The sequence below is a fragment of the Penicillium canescens genome (assembly GCF_028828765.1).
Source record: "Penicillium canescens strain IBT 15451 chromosome Unknown utg000008l_segment0_segment0, whole genome shotgun sequence".
NCBI lineage: Eukaryota > Fungi > Ascomycota > Eurotiomycetes > Eurotiales > Aspergillaceae > Penicillium > Penicillium canescens.
In genome coordinates this window covers 1,010,651-1,031,652 of record NW_026703970.1, presented here as the reverse complement: position 1 = coordinate 1,031,652, position 21,002 = coordinate 1,010,651, and the positions used below count along the sequence as shown (strand labels likewise).

General features: G+C 49.4%; 6 protein-coding genes across 6 annotated transcripts; 5 read left to right on the top strand and 1 right to left on the bottom strand.

Annotated features, from left to right (window-relative positions):
• Positions 1-300: 300 nt before the first annotated feature.
• N7446_011244 (uncharacterized protein) lies at positions 301-1,481 on the top strand (the record flags this gene model as incomplete). Its single annotated transcript, XM_058519986.1, has 2 exons — positions 301-1,327; positions 1,387-1,481. 2 exons carry the CDS (start codon positions 301-303, stop codon positions 1,479-1,481), a joined length of 1,122 nt encoding a protein of 373 aa, XP_058367510.1.
• A 686-nt stretch (positions 1,482-2,167) lies between these two features.
• Positions 2,168-4,007, top strand: N7446_011243 (Rcd1-like cell differentiation family protein). Its single transcript, XM_058519985.1, has 4 exons — positions 2,168-2,825; positions 2,900-3,055; positions 3,114-3,489; positions 3,538-4,007. Exons 1-4 carry the CDS (start codon positions 2,360-2,362, stop codon positions 3,710-3,712), a joined length of 1,173 nt encoding a protein of 390 aa, XP_058367509.1. The 5' UTR covers positions 2,168-2,359; the 3' UTR covers positions 3,713-4,007.
• An 841-nt stretch (positions 4,008-4,848) lies between these two features.
• Positions 4,849-7,713, top strand: N7446_011242 (putative PHD finger domain protein; the record flags this gene model as incomplete). Its single annotated transcript, XM_058519984.1, has 6 exons — positions 4,849-5,019; positions 5,160-5,257; positions 5,325-5,544; positions 5,602-5,662; positions 5,752-6,446; positions 6,508-7,713. 6 exons carry the CDS (start codon positions 4,849-4,851, stop codon positions 7,711-7,713), a joined length of 2,451 nt encoding a protein of 816 aa, XP_058367508.1.
• Positions 7,714-12,574: 4,861 nt separating this feature from the next.
• N7446_011241 (uncharacterized protein) lies at positions 12,575-12,913 on the bottom strand (the record flags this gene model as incomplete). Its single annotated transcript, XM_058519983.1, has 1 exon — positions 12,575-12,913. One exon carries the CDS (start codon positions 12,911-12,913, stop codon positions 12,575-12,577), a length of 339 nt encoding a protein of 112 aa, XP_058367507.1.
• Positions 12,914-15,746: 2,833 nt separating this feature from the next.
• On the top strand, positions 15,747-17,361 carry N7446_011240 (HMG-box domain-containing protein; the record flags this gene model as incomplete). The annotated part of the gene is made up of 3 exons (XM_058519982.1): positions 15,747-15,905; positions 15,956-16,018; positions 16,075-17,361. The coding sequence occupies 3 exons, from the start codon at positions 15,747-15,749 to the stop codon at positions 17,359-17,361; spliced, it is 1,509 nt and encodes a 502-aa protein (XP_058367506.1).
• Positions 17,362-18,136: 775 nt separating this feature from the next.
• N7446_011239 (putative prefoldin subunit 1) lies at positions 18,137-18,853 on the top strand (the record flags this gene model as incomplete). The annotated part of the gene is made up of 3 exons (XM_058519981.1): positions 18,137-18,166; positions 18,340-18,506; positions 18,685-18,853. 3 exons carry the CDS (start codon positions 18,137-18,139, stop codon positions 18,851-18,853), a joined length of 366 nt encoding a protein of 121 aa, XP_058367505.1.
• Positions 18,854-21,002: the final 2,149 nt, after the last annotated feature.

Genomic DNA, 21,002 nt, shown 5'->3' with positions numbered 1-21,002 from the left:
GTTGGGTAGAGGCTGGGGAGCACAACTACTCTGTGACTGTGATTCTGTTACTCACACTTCTCTTTTCTTCTTCCATTCTTTGTCCGCATTCCATCTTTAACATTCAAGATCTCCCCGTTGGCTTGAAGTGTGGATCTACAGAAGACCGCTCAAGTACTGTATACCGGGTGAGATAAGACCGCTAGTGCTGAGCACCTCCGCTCTCCAGCACAAACGCCAAACGACAAACCCCTCGAGATTGAACATATTCACTGGGCCTATACCGACTCTCTGCGAGCACTGCTTCGCTCTTTGTTCGCAATGCGCTCTTTATCCGCCCTCCCCGCGCTCTCAACGCTAGCCCTACTTCTCACCTACTCGCTATTTACTACCGCAACCCCGCTTGCACTGGAGGAAAACGTCCTTGAAAAGCGCTGTGCAAACCCCTGTGGTTACAACGACTGGCTTTGCTGTGAAGCCGGGCAAACATGCACAACCAACAGTGAGAACCAGGCCGTCTGTGCAAACAGCGGCAGCGGCGGTGGAAGCTACCAATATTTCACCACCATCTACACGCTCACCGAAACCGACAAATCCACCATCACCTCAGTATGGAGTAGTCAAATCGCCGCAGCTACCAGCACAGGCACCTGCAGAGTCGACCTCGGCGAGACGAAATGTGGCACGAGATGTTGCGAGGCCGCGCAGGAGTGTGATAACGGTGAATGTGTTGCAGAGAGTTCTTCCGTTGCAATCACTGCCACAGAATCAGGCGCAGAGGCTACACCCGGAGTGCGACAGACGAGTAATGGCGCCAGCACCGTCACGCAGACATCGGCACCCACCACGACCGAGGGATTCACCGCGCCTGTGGGAACGGACGGGGCAGACTTGATCGGAGTCAAGGCTGCAAGCAGTGGCGGAGGATTGAGCGGTGGTGCAATTGCAGGAATCGTCATCGGCACGATTGCCGGTGTTATCTTGTTGCTGCTCCTTTGCGCCTGCCTGTGCTTCAAGGGTGCCATCGATGGCCTGCTTGCTGCCCTCGGATTCGGCAAGCGCCGCAAGAGAGAAACGACTTATGTTGAAGAACGACACTCGCACCATTCGCACGGCAGTCGACCTCCTCCTGCGGGCCGGACGTGGTTCGGAAGCAGACCTCATGCGGGAGGAAGTGAAGTCAGCGAGAAGAAGTCCACCTTCGGCTGGGGAACCATCGCCATTGTTCTGGGTGCCCTTGCTCTCTGTCTAGGATTGAAGAGGCGCAAGGATAGAGACCACGATGACGATAAGACGGAATCTTCATACCCGAGCTCGTACTATTACTATTCCGATTATTACACGAATAGTACGTCTGACCTCCATTCTGATCAACGAAAGATCTTTGCTGACGATCCTCACAGGTAGCGCTAGTTCGGACAGACGAACTCGCGATACGCGACGATCCCGACGATCGCGCACTCGCTCGGGCCGTTGATGATGGATATCTCCATCTGAGATGAACAGGGACCCCTGTCTCTTTCGCCTACTTTTCTCTTGCTATGCCGATATTTCGGCCTGATTATGCATTTATGGCGCTGATGTTAAAACGTGACATGTATCACCACGACTTACCTGATGTTTTTGTCTCTTCTTTTTGGTTTTGATTTGGGATGGATGATATGATTGCTTTTTCAATGTCGATATGAGGCAGTTCGATATGAGATTTTCATCCCTGTCGAGGGCACGTTGCGATGTACATATGACATTACGAGCACAAACTGGACATGATAATATGATTGAATCTTTGAATGAGATGAGATGAGTTGGGCATTGGTCGGTGTATTAGTAAGGTACTCTTTTCGAATGTTGAAGATCGAGTAGGACATCGGCATTAGATATCAGTCGGAAAAAGTTAGCTTGCACATGGAAATCGGAATGGCTGCAGAGAGCAAGCAGCTGCAGAGATCAGGACTGGCCTTGCAGGTACAATGTGCTCTGTTCGCAAGAATATGACCGGCAATCTGCATTGGTACGGAGCCCTAGAGGATCTCTTCCAAGTCGATAATCTCAGATAATTAAATCGCTATTGCAGTACTGTAGAGCTGTAAAGCAAATGGCCAGACAGTCTTCGGATTGGGGAGATCTCCAAAAAGCGGCCACACAAAGCGTTAGGGAGACACTTCTCCCCGCCTTCACTTCCGAACTTCTCTTCCTTTCCCTCCCTCTCTACCTTATTTCTCTCTTCAGCCTCGCATCATCAATGATTTTAGTTTCGGGATTAAACTCCTGACGCTATATCTCTACTTCGTCCTATACCCTTAGAGCCTATTTTGCCCTTTGCCGCTTTTGAGTCCGATCCTTCGGATTATTACGAGTCCCCGACTCATCACCGACCACCATGCTCCAAGCGCAGAGCCAGCAACACGTTTTCTCCCACCAGCATCAGTATCCCCAGGCTGATCCCTCGTGGCTTCAGCACCAACAACAGCAGCAACAGCACCATCAGGCCCAGCCGCACCCACACCAGTCGCAGCAGCAGCACGCTTCCTTAGTCGCCCAGCAGCACGCCCAGGTGCAGGCTGCTGCCGCCGCGGCGCAGCAACAACACTATGGACGCCTTGCCATGAACGGCAACGGCGCTGGTAATCCCGCGCAGGGAGCCGGCGGCGCCGGCAGTATGGGTGGAGAGGGTCTGTCGAATGCGGTCTCCGTCATGGATGGCGGAATCAGCGAGGAGAATCGCAAGGTCTTCATTTGGGTCGCCGAACTGTTGGATCCAACTCGCAGAGAAGCCGCTTTGATGGAACTGAGCAAGAAGCGTGAACAAGTCCCCGAACTGGCCCTTGTCATCTGGCACTCTTTTGGTATGCCTCCGATTTCACCTTGGCCTACGTCTATCCACCCTTGTCGATGGAAACTAACGGTCGGCAATTTGCAGGTGTCATGACTGCGCTCCTTCAGGAAATTATCTCAGTCTATCCGCTTTTAAACCCTTCTCAGCTGACGGCTGCCGCTTCAAATCGAGTCTGCAATGCGCTGGCGCTTTTGCAATGTGTCGCATCCCACAACGAGACCCGTACCCTTTTTCTGAATGGTGGGCGATATCTCTTATGTTTAACGCGAGTGCTTTGGCTAATCGTTTTCTCGTACAGCTCACATCCCTCTCTTCCTCTACCCCTTCCTCAACACCACCTCCAAGTCCCGCCCTTTCGAATATCTCCGACTAACATCGCTGGGCGTTATCGGCGCATTGGTGAAGAATGACTCATCCGATGTGATCAACTTCCTTCTCACAACCGAGATCATCCCTCTTTGCCTTCGTATCATGGAGACTGGATCGGAGCTGAGTAAGACTGTCGCAATTTTCATTGTACAGAAAATCCTCCTCGACGATGTGGGATTGGGCTACATCTGCGCCACATATGAGAGATTCTACGCAGTGGGCACTGTTCTCAGCAACATGGTCACCCAGCTTGTCGAGCAACAGACCGTCCGCCTACTCAAGCATGTTGTGCGCTGTTTCCTTCGGTATGTCCTTCTACTCTCCTCTCACGACACTTTCTAACGCAGACATAGTTTGAGCGACAACAGCCGGGCCCGAGAGGCTTTGCGGCAATGTCTCCCCGAGCCTCTTCGGGATGCCACGTTCTCTTCGGTCCTCCGCGACGACGCAGCCACCAAGCGCTGCCTGGCTCAGCTCCTCATCAACCTGTCCGACAACATCTCAGAGGGAGCTCCGCCAGCCATGTAAAATACGAAAAGCATCTGTTTCTTTCTCCCCGAAATATTCCACCTTATGATATGCATGGGAAAGGCTACTGGCGATTAACGGTCACAAGGCGCAAAGTGTGGGTGAAGAACTGGATGGGTCCAACGCGTGAGATATGTCGTCGATTGAGGGCATCGGGTCCACCATCTGTTTTCTCTTCATTCCTGGTTGTTTCTCTCTTTTCACCGCATTTATATTGGGTCACTTAAGGGTTCGGTGATATGTATGCGTGATCGTGGTTCTAATGTATTCTTGTGTCTTCTTTTTTCTTTTTTCTATCTTTGCTTCTTTTTCTTTGCATCTTGCTTTTGGGAAATATGCTACCTTTCTTTCATTCTTTCTTTCATTCTCTCTTCACTGTTTTTCCTTTCCGACGCTGTTGCTGTCGGGTGGCGCGAATTCTGGTCGGCGCTGTCGTCTGTGTGCATTTTCTCCTTGTCTTTGACAAGGTTCAACTGCTCTGTGTGAGATAGACCTTTGAGCGAGAGATACCAAAGATCCAGGCGTCTGCTTCTCTTTTCTGTCTTGTCTGTGTATACGCGAGTGTTTTTAAAAGCATGAATGAATTTATCTTCAATGAGTATTCTCGGTCTTTTAAGAACAAGTCTACGATTGACTTCCTGTATCGGCTATTGGATGATTAGCGCGCAGGATTTAGCTATGTCCACGTCTACTGAGATGTACTTGTCACCATTGCAGCTAAAGGGATAGCAGTAAGATGTTAGAACTGCGCTCGAAGTTAAATACTTCGATATAGAAGATAAAACTGCATTAGATATAAAACCAAAGCTATTATCTCAGGTAGTCTGCTTGACCTATTAACCATCAATTAGCATAATATAGTCCAATATCCCCGAGAATCCATCATGAACAGCCACCAATTTTCAAACGCGACCATCACGTGACTCCGTTCTCAACGCGCCTTGCCCATCCGCATCGCCTCCCAAAAAAAAGCCCTTAACTATCCGCCCTACTTAGTGATCATTTTGGCATTTCGCACGCCTACCCATTTTATGACTGTCATCTACTCCGTGTGTTCCATATCCACCCAAATTCCACCTCAGTGGACCCCCCAGTCGACCACCTAAGAACCCCGGCCCTACGGCTGTCCCGCCGCGATGGGATCGCGAAAGCGCACCCGCTCCGAGGCCATCCCCATGGACCAAGACGCCCCGGAAGAGCAAGGCCTGCTCACCCAAATACGGAATACCTGGGAATTTGCAAGTCTCATGCAGTACATCGCCATCTTTGGCCAGGTGATGAAGATAGACGAGGAGTTTGAAATCGAGGTATGTTCTACGGCGCCAGCCCATCGCATGCGGTAGAATCTATGCAGCGCACTGTTGTCGCATTTGATATATCGACCTACAGCGACCTCCCTCGTCCGGTCGGAATCAAGCTGACAACCTGCCCTTTTGCTCATTTCCAGGATCTGGAGACCGAATGCCTCAAACCTGAACCCTCTCATAAACTTTTGGAAATTGGATTGTGTCTGCTCAAGTGGATCTCGTCGCATCGCGGCCTCACGTATGTTACATATATCTTTTTGCGAGACTGAGACTGGGACTGGGACTGACTGCGGCCTTGTTGGCAGGTATGAGAATTTCGACGAGTACACCCGCCGCCAATACAATGCGAAAGCTCCCAATACTACCAACCCCTTTGGATATGATGAGGAGCCGAAGAAGTTTATGGATTTTGATGTTTTCCTTAAGCTTCGTGTTCTTCATACGTTGACAACTTGGACTTTTTGGAACGCGGACCGTATTCGCGACAAGATGCCTGAGAAGAGGGAAACTGATCAGCTGGAATGGGTGAGTCGATTGTCTCCTGGAATTGAAGTTTGATTATCGCTTGCTGACATCTGCTAGCGCATTGAAGAGTTTGGTTGGGATCGCGAAGGGCGTTCATACTACGTTCTAGATGACAACCGTTTGTACCGTCGCACAGATCGTCCTGCCCCTCCCCCCTTCAGCGACCAAAGAAGAAGGCGAAGGGTAAATCTTCTCGATCCTCTCGAGCGTCGAAGCGTGCTTCCACGGCAGCTGCGGAAGATGGATCCGACGAGGAGAACAAGGATGCGAACAATGAAGATCCCGCTGTGGCCTTCGCTGAGGACCCTTTCAAGTGGGAGTGTCTTGCCGTCACTCTCGAGGAATACCAGGCTTTCTTGGAACCGCTCCAGAAAACCAAAGATGCGGACGAGAAGGCCCTCCGGTCTAGCATTGAGGAGCACATCTTGCCTATCCTAGAGAAGGCCGAGGAGGCGTTGCAGCGCAAGCGTGCCAAGCGTGACAAGGAACTTCTGAGCTTGCAGCTTGTCGCGGGTGCCAAGCGGTCAAGCCGACTTGCTGCTAAACAGGAACACGAGCGACTTGAACGAGAGACTATCGAGGCCGCTCGGAAACATGAACATGATTTGGCCGAGGCTCGCCGGGAACAGGCCAAGCATAGCCAGCTCGAGGATGACCGCCAATCTCGTATGATGACTCGCGAGCAGCGCATCAAGGACCGTGAGCAGAAGCGCATTCTGCACGAGGCAGAGCTTGAGCGCATCGCCGAGGAGCAGGAGAGGCTGGAAAAGGGCGAGAGCAGGGCCTCTGCTCGGAACCTCAAGGCTGAGCTAGAAAAGTCGCAGAGGAACTTAGCGCAGCTTTCTCAGGATGACCAGTGGATCTTTGATTGCTCTGGTTGTGGGGTGCACGGGGAGAATTTGGTGAGTTCAGCTCCTTGACATGTATACCTAGGTAGTGTATCTGGGGCTGACTGTTTCACAGGATGATGGGAGCCACAGCGTTGCCTGCGAGAAATGCAATGTGTGGCAGCATAGCAAGTGCCTCGGTATTTCGCAACAGGCGGCTGAAAAAGACGACTTTCAGTTTGTCTGCCTTGATTGCAAGCAGAAGGAGCAAGATGCCAACAAGCCCAAGCTTCCACCTCTGAAATTCCGTGTCAGCGCTTCGGCGTCTCCATCAGCTTCTCCGTCTGTCGGCAAGAAGCGTAAGCTGGAGGATGAAGATGATCAGATGCCGCCTTCGCCTGTGAAGAAATCCCATACAGCTCTATCCAACATCCAGAACAATCCCCCAAGGACGCAGCCTTCTCTTCTGCCCACCCATAGCCACGGCCACTTCTACCCTCCACCCTCGCCTCAGCGCCCTGCCCATCACACAAATCAGACACCCTTGCCGTCTTCAAGCCCTCCCCGTCCACCATTTTCTCCTCCCAAGGGCATGAATGGTCTGCTACATTCTATGGAACAGAACCCCCGACCTAGCTCTGCTCAGCACCCTCTGCCGCCTATGAATACGGCCCCTCACCTTCCTCCCATCGGATCTTTCCAATCCGTGCGACCCTCATCCTCTCACTCTAACCAGAGCCCCGTTCAGAACCAGCCGTCCATGTCGCCTACGCAGGGTAATCCTGATGTTGGCCCTCTCGCAGGCTTCCCTTCTGTCGCTCCGCGTCACGCCTCGTCCCCGTGGAGCTCCTATGATACCCATGCGACTCCGCGCCCCCAGTCTGGCCATGGAGCCACCAACTTCTCGGCGATGTCTCACAACTACCCATCTTTCTCTGCCGCCACTCCCAACGGCAACCACTCCTCACCTCCCCAGAGCTCGCACGGCCTGATGTCAGGAATCAGCCCGACCAAGCAGTCTCCTCGCCCGGTGACTTCTGGTAGCATGGCAGGCGCTCCAGTGCTGCCGCCCATCCGCCGATTGGAGCCGAGCCCTAAGCTCATGGGCCGCAGCTCCCCGGATGCTCCTATTCCTCCCCCAGTGAAATGCATGACTCCTGAGCAGGAAGAACGCCGCCAGAGAGAGAATGCCTCGAGGCTACACCACGCCCATGGCTATTCCAATGGCCAGCATCTGATGTCGTCGCCATCCCTGAACCGCCTTCCTCCCTTGGGTTCTGGCGCTGTGTCTCAGTACCCTGACCCATCGCCTCAGCGTGGAAGCAACGGCCATGATCAATAAAATCCCTGTACAACTGTGAGGATCAGAGTGTTCCCTGCTACTGATCCTACAATTCTGTCCTTCGGGATCTGCACATCTGGATATGATTTTGATGCTCAATATTCCTCAATGCGACTCGGAATGCAGTCAATTCAATAATAAAAAAAGAAAACAAAAAAAGAGGCCTGTGCTTTCCAATTGTTTTTTTGACGTCTATACTAGCTTTTTCACAAACCGGTTGTGGGCGCGAATGGTATCCACGCGGAGTTGTTTTCCTTAACGTTCATCCGGATATTATATCCACTGGACGACACCTCAACAACCCAACCTCGCCAATACTTGAAACGAACCATTTGGCTTTGATCTACAGGCAATTGTGCTCTGTTCTGTCTTCTCAAAAGTTCTTTCTATTGCAGAAGGCTTCTCGATGTACCTGTGTTTGATAACAAGTTTCCTCCTTCGTTGGTGTCTGGACCCCCGTCTTGGGATTAAATTTGAATTCTTTCTCTGCATTCTCTTGGGGTATCTGGGCTCTGTTATGAGCTGTTGATGGTTTGGCGTTTACATTTATTTTCTATCTGGTTTCTTTTCTTCTTTTTCACAATGCATTAAGATGGATGGGGACTCGAACGGCGTTTTTTGAGATGGTCTGGCCCTGGGTGCCAGGTGATTTGGTGGGCTAGGGCATGTGTATTCTAATAGACGATTTATTTGATTACAGTCTTAATTGTTTATTTTATAGGGAGTGTGTGGAATGTAGTCAAGATATATATTGTGACAGTATACTTGTGGTTCCAGGGAGGAGTCGATAGCAAACCAAAATCAACGCTACTTTTCTAGTTTCACATCTAGTATATTTTGAATCATACAAACACATAGAATAATCATATTATGCCAACCCCGGTTAAAGGAAATGCTACCTACCAACAGCATATACTGCACCTCTCTCCCAGAACGTACAATGCCCAGCCCCGATGTAAATCAGCCGACAACATGACCGACATGTATCTCCACCTGCAATGCCCAACGCAGTCCTGCCCAGCCTAACAACGCCATACAACGCCTACTCCAACGCGGTAGCCGAGCACAGCTCTAACCCACGCCCATTCCTGCACCCCGATTCCTTTTACCTAAAGGCAATGATAAATACAACAATCAGGGGAAACAACCATCTAGCTCCAGACTAAAACACGGACGAAATTAAGAACCTTCCCTTCCTGTATTAGGCCGTCTCCAGAAGGGATACGCAAGTTAGCGCTATGCAGATGCCCGAGACGTTTGTAAATCAAATCAGGCGCGCTAAAATCGTAAAATCCTTCCTCGAGACAAAAATACGCCCCTAGCCCTGTTTTGTCCGCTCCGACATGCGGCGCAGTCAGCTTTCTTGGCGCTAATTCGATGCGGTCGATGTAGATCACGCACTAACTGGCGCGGTGTTGGCTGCTGTACATGTTATGTGTACCTGTAGCCCCCTTGTCTGACAGCAAGTCCGTCAGTGAAGGGTTAAGCCGGGGCGTATCTTGATAGTGGTCAATATACCTATCTAAAAAGAATAAAATATGAATGAATAAATAGATTAAATGAGATTAAAACTGAAAAAAAGAAAGAAAAGAAAAAACGAAGCAAAAAAAGACAAAAGAAAACGAGAGCAAGACAGGTCTTCGACCCGTTTCGATCCTCGTTACGAGCTCTGAGTTCAACAGTCGATAGTTCCCCCACTTTGACCACAGTCTCTCCAGAAGTAGATCTGTGGATCGAAGGAGTCGAATCATGAGGCAAAAATATAATCGCTTGACAGGTACAAGGACCGTTGGCTGATCCCCGAACTGGCGCGGATCATTACTGATCTTACAGTGGAGAAAACAGTCGAGGCTCGCGCGCGGATGAAATCCGAAGGTGGAAATGGGAAAAGGGAAATGAAGCTCCACTACCCTGGGAGAATAGATATGCTACGCTCGAAGGATAAAATAAACAGCGGCATCGGCCTTTTCGGTGTCTAGAGAAGGATTTGTAAAAGAAGCTAAACTTGTTGGATCTGCAATCTCCGATGCAATTACGATCAGATGCGTCTCCACATATGCAGCTCATCAACTTAGTAGTGCTCTTCAATTTTATAAGTTCATAAAGCCGGCAAGTCACGATATGTGGCGTTCCGGAACTTGGCCCGGCCAGTCGTGGGGTGTCCGCTTCCCGCATATCCGTGGATTTTTCAATAGTTTGATAATATTAGCAGTTGAATGCCTGTCTGTATATAGTATACGTCACGATTATCTTAGAACATCGAGACATGGTGGCCAAAAGTTTCGCGGCAATTCCGAAGCATTTGTCACGGTCAAAAATTCAATCTCAGACACGCAGCCGACTGAAGCTAACTGTTAGATCAAGACAATTGCATTCGCGTTTAAGATAGTCTTTTTTACTCTTGATGGGCCCTACATAGCAAAGGAGCGCTTATACCCGGGGTATAGATTGAACGTCTAGCAATCCTATATCGAACATACCAACTACATCTATATCTCAGACCACTATACGCTGCCCAGTGCCTCAGCAAGTCTCCCGCCTGAGCTCCAACTCAACTCTAATCACCCCGGACATAACCGGCTTAAGCGGAAATGGAGAAGAAGCCTCCAATCCGATCAAGAGAGCTCACTAGGATTTGCGTGATGAACCCAGTCATTTTCTTTTCGTGGCGCATACAGAGATCGTATCCGTTTCCACCGCAGAAGTAAGAGGGCACACACTCTACGCGTCTAGACCACAGGTAATACCCGTACAGTACCTCATCTTAGCGCCAAAAGATGTGGATCTAGCCAAAAGGCGCCGTTAAATGTGATGACTATCACATACCCAGCCACGATCTCCCATTGCCGCCACCGGTCTCCGATCTTCTAAGGCCGAGTGACCTCCGGGGGCCCCTGAATCTGTGAAGCTCGGACCCTTTGCCCGTTATTTGCCTGGTTCGAGTAACTCTATCTGCAGATCCGGCTTGTTCTGTTTTCTGTGTTCTGTAGGGCTAACTGTTCAATACAGTATGCCCCTCTTCTGTCGGACTACCGTTGAGCTCCAGATTTCAGGTGACCGTCCTCTCATGCGATTGATGCAGCGTCTAGCGCACTGACTGCAGGGGTCTCGCTGGACTTGGCCAATCTTCCGACGAGCTCGGCCGAAGCGGCCGATGCCCCCGTGTCAGGTTGCCTTCGCCTCTCGGCTAATGGTAAGTAGATCAATGGTCACTGTGTAGTTTGCAATCTGGTTAAGCGGTCATTAGGTTAGGTTTGGACTCATTTGAGATCTCCGAGCTCAGAACTCCGGACTCCTTCCGGAAGTGGCACATCCAGATTAGCTGAAGCTGCATTTAGCTTTCCACCCGATATTCAACTTCTGCCTCTACCTCTCGGCGCCGAAAAAGATATACGAATGGATTCTCATAAGACTATCCGAAAGCTGCCAATATAGGCGAGTGAAAGCCTAAAAAGAAACATAATATCATGATTCGTGCCAAATGTTATGATATTCAGGTCTGACACGGATTCCAGCCGCGACGGGGCGTAATTAGAGTCACAACAACCAAAAATGTGAACACGACTCCCCCTTCGAGACACAAAAGCCAGATTGAGAAAAACACATTGGAGCATCAACGATATGAAGATCGACACCCGTTACTGACGCTATTCACAGCTAGTGGCCACCGGCACAAAAGAAAACATACAAACATTTTACATACATGTACATGTAGACCAGAAACAGCATAGTTCATAATTACAAGCGAATATGGCGTCTGGACAAGAAATCCGATTAATGAGAAGCATCCACGCTAACCCCAACTCCGGCACTGCAGCTGCTCTGCGCAGTATGGTAGAAAACCGTTGATCGCCTAGCCAGTCGTGGGCTATGATGGTTGTTGGATGATAATACTGACGTGTGCCTACTGGCCATACTGTAGATTCTCGCCGGCAGTTTCCTCTTTCGAGCTTAGAAGCGTCTGCCACCCCTGCTGCTTTACCTTTAGAGACCGTGGCTGCGCAGCTGGTTTGCTTTGCAATAGCGGTCTGAACATGTCCATGGCTTTGATAGCCGATGATGACTCTTGCTTCTTTACCGCTGTCTACTGAGCAGGGATCTGATAGGGTAGTTTGGGGTCAATAGGGCTTGAAGGCATCACTGTGATGTCGAATGGCGATCCTGATTTGCGTGAATTTTCTGGTAGGCATGTCAACCCCATGTCTTCCCCTCTCCACCTCTCTCCATTTAACTGGCCACACAGGGCAGAGCGCGGCATACTGGGGTGCTACAGATGGGCTTGTGGTGGCATGGCATCGATGGCCAAGAACAGCCGCTTGCTCCACCAACTGAGAAAGGAGACCGCTCTTTTGGTTTTATTTTCCTATCTTCTTTTATTTGTGTTGGGGATATCGCGGCGAATCACGACATAATTCATCCTGTTTTTGCCGGACCAGCCGGGACCCCTGCAGAGAAGGCGTTCAACGAAGGGGTTTATTGGAGACGAGAAGAGACAGGCAATACAGTAAACGAATGAAGCCTATTTGGCTTGTCTGGCTGGACTCGCGTGAACAGGTGATTGATTCATATCTCCTCAGTCTATTCCTATTCTTTGATGCTATCTAGCGTCTGGATCGTTCCCATTATAGGGAGCCTTGCTCACTTTAACCCTCCCCTCGGGACGATGAGGATAGCATCAACAATGAACAACACGAAACAAGATGCAACGTGGCTATCTTAAGACCTGCCGGAACTGGCGATCAGGAGAAGGGGGTGTTTTCATGAAACACAGTTGTTTGAGACTGCGGAGATCACAAAGGACTCGAGTCAGAAGACCTGATGGCTTAATTTAGCGGAGCCTTTTCTCGTCTGCTCTGCACTCTTATTCGGCAGGGTGCTGAACCTCCAGACCTTCTAGAAGGACGCCGAAGGGGGCTGAGCGGAGATCCTTGCTGTCAATCGTGTTTCCACTTTTGTGAAAGCATGCAAGGGCTGTTATGGCGGTTTCGCCAACCCTAGATGAGAGGTCTGAGCACCTGGTTGAATGCACTTCAATACGAAGATCACTATTATTGAGTTTGGGATGAGTTACTGCTTGACTGTCATATCCGCAGGTGACATTCGTCCGTTCTCGGCGGACGAGCGTATTATACTTTCGGGTTGAGGTCACCGACCTCTGGGTGGCGCTCGTTTGTGATCCGCCCAGAACATCGATTTCCATAAGGGGAAATCCGTACAAGTAGGCAAATTTGACAGCTCAATATTCGGGAACGGGTATATTAATTTGGAATATAGACATTTGAAGTTGGCTATCCACCGAGTCGGCAGAGAGTGAGATATTCCCTTTTTTAGTTTTGATATTACCAAAACTAGAGTTATGTGCATTACATGTTGACCCCTAGACTCGTAGATAACCACCAATCTAACAGAGTGCTGACAGGAACGTTTGGGTCGACCCAGAAAAAGAAAAGAAAAGAAAAGGAAAGATAAGCTCAATGACCGGGCCTGAATGAAATCCTTCCTTTGACAGAACGGTCAAACACATGGACCTGCAGATGCAAGCCGTATCCTGTCAGTCCTCGATGCCTCGACAGGGTATTGTCACAACCTTAGTTTAGCACATGGCACTTGGGACGCCCTTCACGTTTTCGGCAATTGACTGTCATTCTGTATGGTCCGGGGTCCTCAAGAGTTTTCCGACCAGGGCAACGTGCAGGGCCAAACAAAGGAAAATTACATGGCCAAGCCCAACGAGGGTAGAAAACGTGGTCGATCGTACCTGCGTAGGACAGGGTAAGGTGGCATGGGCATTGAGAGAACTACGGTTCATCGGAGGAAATGCAGGGGTTAGATGGACTCTCACTACATTGTCGGGGAGACAAAACCCTGCAAGTGTCATCCTCGAACCGCTTGATCCCCCGATCATGTCCCCGTCAAAGAAGATGCATGCCTTAGGTTTTGAATCTGATCTGCGGAGGCGTTCAGTCTCCACGGGGCCCCCTTTCCATAGACAGTAGACGTTAAACCTGGGTGGCGTAAGCGCGAACCGCTTGTATCGGCTTGTGTAGACAGAATTGGTCGGGGAAATGCTCCAAATGATTCATGCATTCATAGTGGCAAGGAGACACCGGAACAATCCATATAGATCGGCACTCCCGAGGCCAAAGTCAAAATGCGAACCCTTACTAAGGGTAACCCGTTAGATCGAGGGATAAAATATAGGGTACCGTGAGGTCACGCTCCCAGCCAAAGTAGCTTAGCCCCGCCAAGACACCAACCAAACTCAACCGGATACATCAACCGGGCCCCCCGCCAATCACTCAGGTGGCGCTACCGTCTGAACCGACACTTCTTGAGATCTACTCCACTAGAGCCGAGATAGACGGGCGACTCTAGGGGAGCCAGATGTCTCCGTCCCCGGCATTAGTGTGTGTCTCCGAGCTAATTCAAAATAAATCCCTGAACCACCCCCAAAGCTCCCCGAACCCCCGGCTCTCGGATCTCGACTGTTTCCTATTTCTCCATACCATTCCATGGTTGGAATAAGCGCCCTATCTCGGAGATCGTGAGATGAACTTACATTTGAACCACCGGATACTCGGCGGAGAAGTTGATCATAGTTAAGCATGCTCGTGTAGGTATCAGACCACCTTAGGAACCAGTGAGAGGTTTTGGTTTTGTCATACACTTAGTATCTAGCTAGCTTAACCGTTAACATGTCTTGCAGGGATGAGCCTAAGCCCCCAAGTTACCTAAAAACCTCCACCTCAATACATTGATGTTCTACCGCATAACTGTTGAACGCCGGAACCTCTTTTTGAGCTTGAATTCCAAATGCAAATGCAGGCGTGCTTCTTTCTGGACACTTGCATCGTATTCCATACATATTCATAATTGCTTTTGCTGCACTGTGACAGTTGGATATGCACAAAAATAAGAAGAAAAGGGAAAAAGGAAATCCAAAAAGGGAATACGGTAGTGAACCAACCAACATTTTTATACCGGAGCTAGGATAGCAACCCCGACTCATCTAGCAACCCTTACCCCGGTATTATCTCCTTTCCATTTCCATCTGTCCCAGGGCATCCCCGGGTATCATGCGGCTGGAAAGTTTTTACAGTGCCATGGTCTGCGGGCTACCAGTGACATGGCCCAGAGCATACCATGCCATGTGGGCTCCAGGATGTTCAGTGCTCTGTCTCTTCTTTCATCTATTCTTGTAATCAGGCCCTGTGTCCTTTAAATTTGGCACAAAGACAGACGTTTGAGATACTGCTGCGCACTGCACAGATGTAGCCCGGGGATCTATAGATGAACTATGACCCATAGAAGGCGAATGGAAATACAGCATCTCAAGCCAATCAGAAAAGAAAGATCCAACCAGAACAAAGGAGGTAATCTGCGACAAGAACGCCCTAGGTTTAGAGTAGAGAGAAAGAAATTTGAAAAAGAAAAAGAGAAATAAAAATAAAAATAAAAATAAAATCAGTTAAAAAAGAATAAAGTAGAATAAATCCAAAATACACTAACCAGCGACCAGGCGAAATAGATCGACGCCAGGCATATTGTATTCCAGGCCTTCTTCTTGAGTCAGTTTCAGTCTCTGGTTCGCTGTTTGCGTATCTGCCTCTCCCTCTCCATGCTCTCTTCTCTTATTTAGTTCGAGACCCGCCCGTCTTCCAATCTTCCAATCTTCCAATCTTCAAGTCTACGGCTTTTTGTCATCTACTTCTTTGACACTAATCCATTGATCTCCTTCGCCCTTCACCTTGTTTATACATTCACACACCTTTGACAATCCAATTGGGTTGCGCTGCTTGTCTCACTTCCCGGCTTCACTGCAGTCCTGTTTGAGACCCGCTCTTTCAGGAGTACCACAAATGCAAAACCGCCCATCGTCAGGGTAGTACAGCAGCATATCTTTATTCTACTTCTCTTCCACTTCTTTCCTCTTTCTGGAAAATTTCCTGGCTTTCTCTTGTCGCTGGAGTATTCTTGCAATCCAGTCTGCAACTGCTTTTTCTCAATCTAGGGTCTAATTGACCTCCACAACAATGAATCTGATGACACCTATTCCCCCTTCGCCTCCCCAGTCAACAGACGGGAGCTCCCTCCAGGAAGATTTCTTCGAAGGCCGTCAAGTCTACCCAACTGTGTACAGGGTCATGAATATGTCTCCTAATGAGATCGACGGAAACACAGCCCATGGGATAGTAAGTCGATTATTATGGATGTTGTTTGCAAACATGCTAACCTCCCACAGCCGTATGGCTCTCCTCCATCTTTTATCGCCAACAGTTTCCCTCACACTATCCCTCCTCAAATGGTAAGCCTGTTCCCAGCAATATGTGACTTGCGAGACTGATCAGATATTGTAAACAGATGATGATGCCTGGTCCTCAGGTGAATACGCCTCCTACAGGAGCAGATGAAGCCTTTATGGGATTGCCCACCCCACCTCGTCGCCGTGCACCAGCAGGCAAGGCAAAACAGCAACGGCGCAACCGCAACCGAAGCACCCTCTCAGAGCCTGGTTTGAAGATTGAAGAGCCCATTAGCAAACTCACCAAAGACTACGACGTTCCAATCAAGGATATGGATGCCTGGGTTGCCCGACCCGCTGAAATCCGCAGGAAAGAGGCCAAGACCAAGGGAAGAATCTCCCGGCCTATGAACTCTTTCATGCTCTACCGCTCTGCATACTCAGAGCGAACCAAGAAGCTCGTTGGAGTGACCAACCACCAAGTTGTCTCAAGAATTGCGGGTCAAGGCTGGAAATTGGAGCCATATGACATCCGCAAGAAGTATGAAGACTTGGCCAAGCTTGAGCGCGACGCTCATGCCGCAACCCACCCAGAATACAAGTTCTCGCCAAACAAGCAAGGCCAAAGCGTTGTCAACCGGCGAGATGAGGGATCTCCTGCTTTACAATCACATGGCCTTGAGGAGGGATTCTGCTCGGACTTTGAGAGTGAAGTGGGCTCAACAGTTTCCAGAATGACACCAGCGCCATCGTACGCACACTCCCGCACCCAGAGCTTTGAAGAGAGCTACTTCGACAGCAGTCGGGATCCCTCACCTTACGGCACCCCCGAGTACGGCATGTCCATGCCTAACTACGTCAGCCCCTCCTGGCCCAACACAAGTTACCCCACTGGCCTGCCAATGCAGTCCAACTCATTTCATGGCTTGAGCCACATGGAGCATGAGCACTTCTGTACTACCAGCCCGTCTCTCCAAAAGGGCATCCAGTACGGCTCCTCGCTCGCTGGTCTCCCTGGTGCCTCGCACCACGAGCTGCTCCAGCCCCAATCTACCCCCACGTGCCATCACATGGACCCCCAGCTGCTCGTGTATCCCAACAGCAGCGATGCTACCGGGCTCCCCAACATAACCGGAGCCGCTTTCGGCCCTGGTACCTCATCCTACTCAACCTGGGATGAGGATCCCACCACAGGATACTTCCCTGGCACATCGGCTGCGGCCATGACTGCCAATCCTGCCCCATACCAGAACCCTCACATGGCTGCTGCCTGCCTCCCCGGTATGCACAACACCGATACTCAGGACCCGTCATGGGACCTGCAGTGCGGGCACTCTGGTACGGGCGATGCTGGCCCTGGCGAGGTTGACCTTTGGTGCCCCGAGGCCCCGGCCCAGAACTACTAAGCCACATACATTGCCATGAAATCGACTCGCTCACTCCCTCTTTGGACATGAGCTTTGTATACGTCTTCTCGTTCAATGGGTTAAGGCTGACCACCTCTGGCTGCTGCACTCCTGGCCGAGAAGAGCAGAAGAGCTGGCCATGCTGATGGGCTTTACAACAAAAGCTCAGGGGGAAATGGAGTTGGGCGTTTGAGCCTCAGGGAGGCTTTCTTTGCTTGGTCTTTTTCACTTTCCTGTTGCCACTTTGTGCCATGTCACCTTGTTTGTTTTTCCTTGGGAGGTATCATGTTTATTTCTTTTTGTTGATCGCTGATCAAGTACGAAATTGGAGGCCTGTCTGATTTAGATTTCTGATGTCGAAGAATGACGGGGTGGTAATCTGTTTATTATTGCGAATTTATTTACTTATCGAATACCCACTCCATATTATTCCAAGAAAGCCAAAGTAGAACCAAATACTCAAATAGATTGTGAAATTAACAGTTAAATCCTTGTATACTTCGAGCCCTAAGGCCGTTGCTCACCGCCCTCTCCGCCACCGCCTTCATCAGACCCCAAAGCACAAGTTCACTGACTGTTGATCAAGATATTGCGTGGTGACAACTGAGTGAAACAGTCTCTCATAACACGAACCCGATCCCGGTCCATCGCCATTTATTCCAATACAATCTCCACCTTCGCCATCAATTAAACAATCTCGCTTCGATCCTCCGCACCCCTCCACCGTACCCCTCAACCACATCCAAGCTCCAAAAGCAACACCCACACAGCCAAGATGTCGATCCCCAATGAAGCTCTCCAGAAGGTGCGTGCTCAAACAAATACTCCCGGCGTCGAACAAGACAAGGCCCAGGGATTGAATCAGGGGCGCCGAGAATCGGTCTCACTCAGCCTCTAATCCCAATCTCGGAGACACGCCAAAAGTCCAGCTCAAAATGGTGCATCCGTATACAGAGACGCTAACTAATCTCATAACAGCTCCTCTCGGAGATTGAAACCCGCGCCATCGCCTCGCAGCAGCAAATCGGAATCACCAAGGCCCACATGACAGCCAAGCAGCGCGATATCCGTATGTTGCAGCTGACATCGAAGGAGTTGTCCGAGTTGCCATCTGAGACAAGAGTTTATGAGGGTGTTGGCAAGATGTAAGCTCCTGCCATTTCTGTTCTGTTCTGTTTTGCTTTGGTTTTGCTGTCCTGTGACTTGTTTTTCCTATCTTGCGGTGTTCTTTTTCGATTTTGGGATATGAAACATTTGTCCAGTTGCGTCGCCTTTATTGGTTATTTATATGAAACTGATTCTGATTTGTATCCCCTGCTCTAGGTTCGTTAACGTTCCCATCGATACCGTTAACAAGCGCCTTACACGCGAGAGCGGCGAGGCCAGCTCTGAGATCACGAACTTAGAGAAGAAGCTTCATTACCATGAGACGACGCATAAGAACTCCCGGGAGAACCTTGAGCAGATTCTCAAGTCTGGAGGTAGGGCGTGAAGTGATATGATTGGATGATAAGAGACGAAAAAAGGTGATGCGCTGGATGGGAGCGCATATTTTTAAGGGTGTTTATACCAAAGGCTCGCCGATTACAATGGCTTCAAATTGAAGAACAGTTGACGCAAGTCCCTGTTTTTCCTTCTTGTGAGCCTGCGACACAAAAAGCGGATTAAGATGTCATCATATGGATGAAGACCCGGAGAGATCCAGGGTACAGATGGTCGCCCTTCTATATCCGGCTGGTCTGGTTCTACACATGTATACTTGAGTTGCCGACTGTGACTTAGATACCCAGGAGTTCGTTGTTTGCTGGAATGTGTTTGATGAGAGAGGAGAGGTGTGCTTGATAGCCTAACTCTTTCACATATTTAGATGGAGTATCTAACGAATATGTTCTCTATACTTGTTCTATCGATGCCGACCTGATATCATGATCGTATCGACATATCGTAGAGTGGTATGGTAGACACGTTGAATGCTTCATCTATGTAGCCACCCACAATATTTGAATACATTTGATTTGGCCATAGACGTACTAGTTGGAATATATCCTCGAGTCTACATCCTAGAGTCTAGAGACTATCCCAAAGATACCAACAAAATAACCTCACATTTGACGTCTACTAGCTGCATCTTAAAAGCAACACAGTGGGGCCGATAAGGCCTTATCAAAATGCAGTAGCATCTGTCAATGCATGAAGAAACACATCGAAGTTATTCTCAAAATAATAGAAAATATCTTCGACATCAAACAACATACAGTAAGACCTCGATATCTAAGCCCGCCAAGACAGCCCGATCACAAATCTACACGCGTCCACAAGCAGAACAAAAAGACAACCCAAATAACAAAACATTATACCCTACCAAAAACTAGACGCACTCACGCGTAAGCAAATCCCTGCTCCCAACGCCATCGGCGTCATCCCCAAAGTACAAAGTAGGGCTGCGGCACCCGTCACCAATGCGGGCCAAAAAAAGAGTCCCACAACCCGTGGACGATATATTAAAAATGACGTACATTACACCACACACCTTCACTAGAAATCCGGGAATCAGCACTGACGACACACACTGAGGTGCGGTGTAACAAAATAGTTTGTATTGATTGTGGCGAGTGCCATGCATGCATGTATAGTGCATGTAATGGCGGGCAAACGGACTGGTAGGTAAGAGTGTCTCTACCGTAGGAGAGGGTCTGATTTAGGGCTAGATATGATATGAATGTGGCGTGGTACTTTGTTTCGTCATGTTGGTACATGCACTGTATCAGTTACTGCAGATATGATAGCGGGGGTGTGGCTGACCTGTTGTTAGTATAAGGTGTGGATGTGGTGCAGTTTGTTTTAGGAGTGAGACTTTTAGTGTGAGATCTATGTCTGGTCTAGTTATTCTATGTCAAACCCTGATATATATACCAGGGTTAGACTTGAAAGTGTTCTTCTGTATACACCGTGACATCAATCATGTGCCCCATGGGTCTGCTCACGGGAACACCCGACTAATCCACGGGTTCACATTCACATTCCGCATTTCACATTCCAGATCTATAAGTCATACATCACCCGGGTAGAGTATGTATTCCATGACATGAAACACCCCCTTGGTGCCCGATCCAATATCCAATACTGTATCTAATTATTAGGCGCTTACTGCGTATCGGGAATTAGACTAGGTGCCAGAGTAGGAGCCGGGGCCAGGGCTTGGGTAGGAAAGAAACAACGGAAAACACGAAACAAACCTAGGTTTCCAGATCGTCGAGACTGAATTCAAAGACGCGCGCGACAAATCCATACTTCGCTGAGGATGCAGGTGTAGGTATTAACACGCATCAGCGTTTGGAGGGTCTGATCGGGCCTATTTTTGTAGGTGGGGTTTCATGTAATTTGCGGTCTAGAAGGAGTGATAGGGCGTTAAAAATGGGCTTTTAGTGGGCCTCGATGATGATATGCCGTGTGAGAAACCCTGGGAGAAAGTGTGTGGGAGAGAGAAGGGTAATAGAGGGAATCGAGAGGATGGGAGGCAATATAGGGTAGAATATTGTTGAGTCGATACGAATAGTAGAACAGAAGAGACTAGAAAGTTGAGTCAAATAGGGCATGTAAGATGAATCCCTGAGGCTGAAATGCTTATAGACTCAGCTGAA

Bases quoted from the DNA above. Each gene is read 5' to 3' on its own strand.
- N7446_011243 (XM_058519985.1), top strand. From the start codon at position 2,360: ATGCTCCAAGCGCAGAGCCAGCAACACGTTTTCTCCCACCAGCATCAG. The intron at 2,826-2,899 runs GTATGCCTCCGA...GGCAATTTGCAG, and splicing joins TGTCATCTGGCACTCTTTTG to GTGTCATGACTGCGCTCCTT. The intron at 3,490-3,537 runs GTATGTCCTTCT...ACGCAGACATAG, and splicing joins GTTGTGCGCTGTTTCCTTCG to TTTGAGCGACAACAGCCGGG.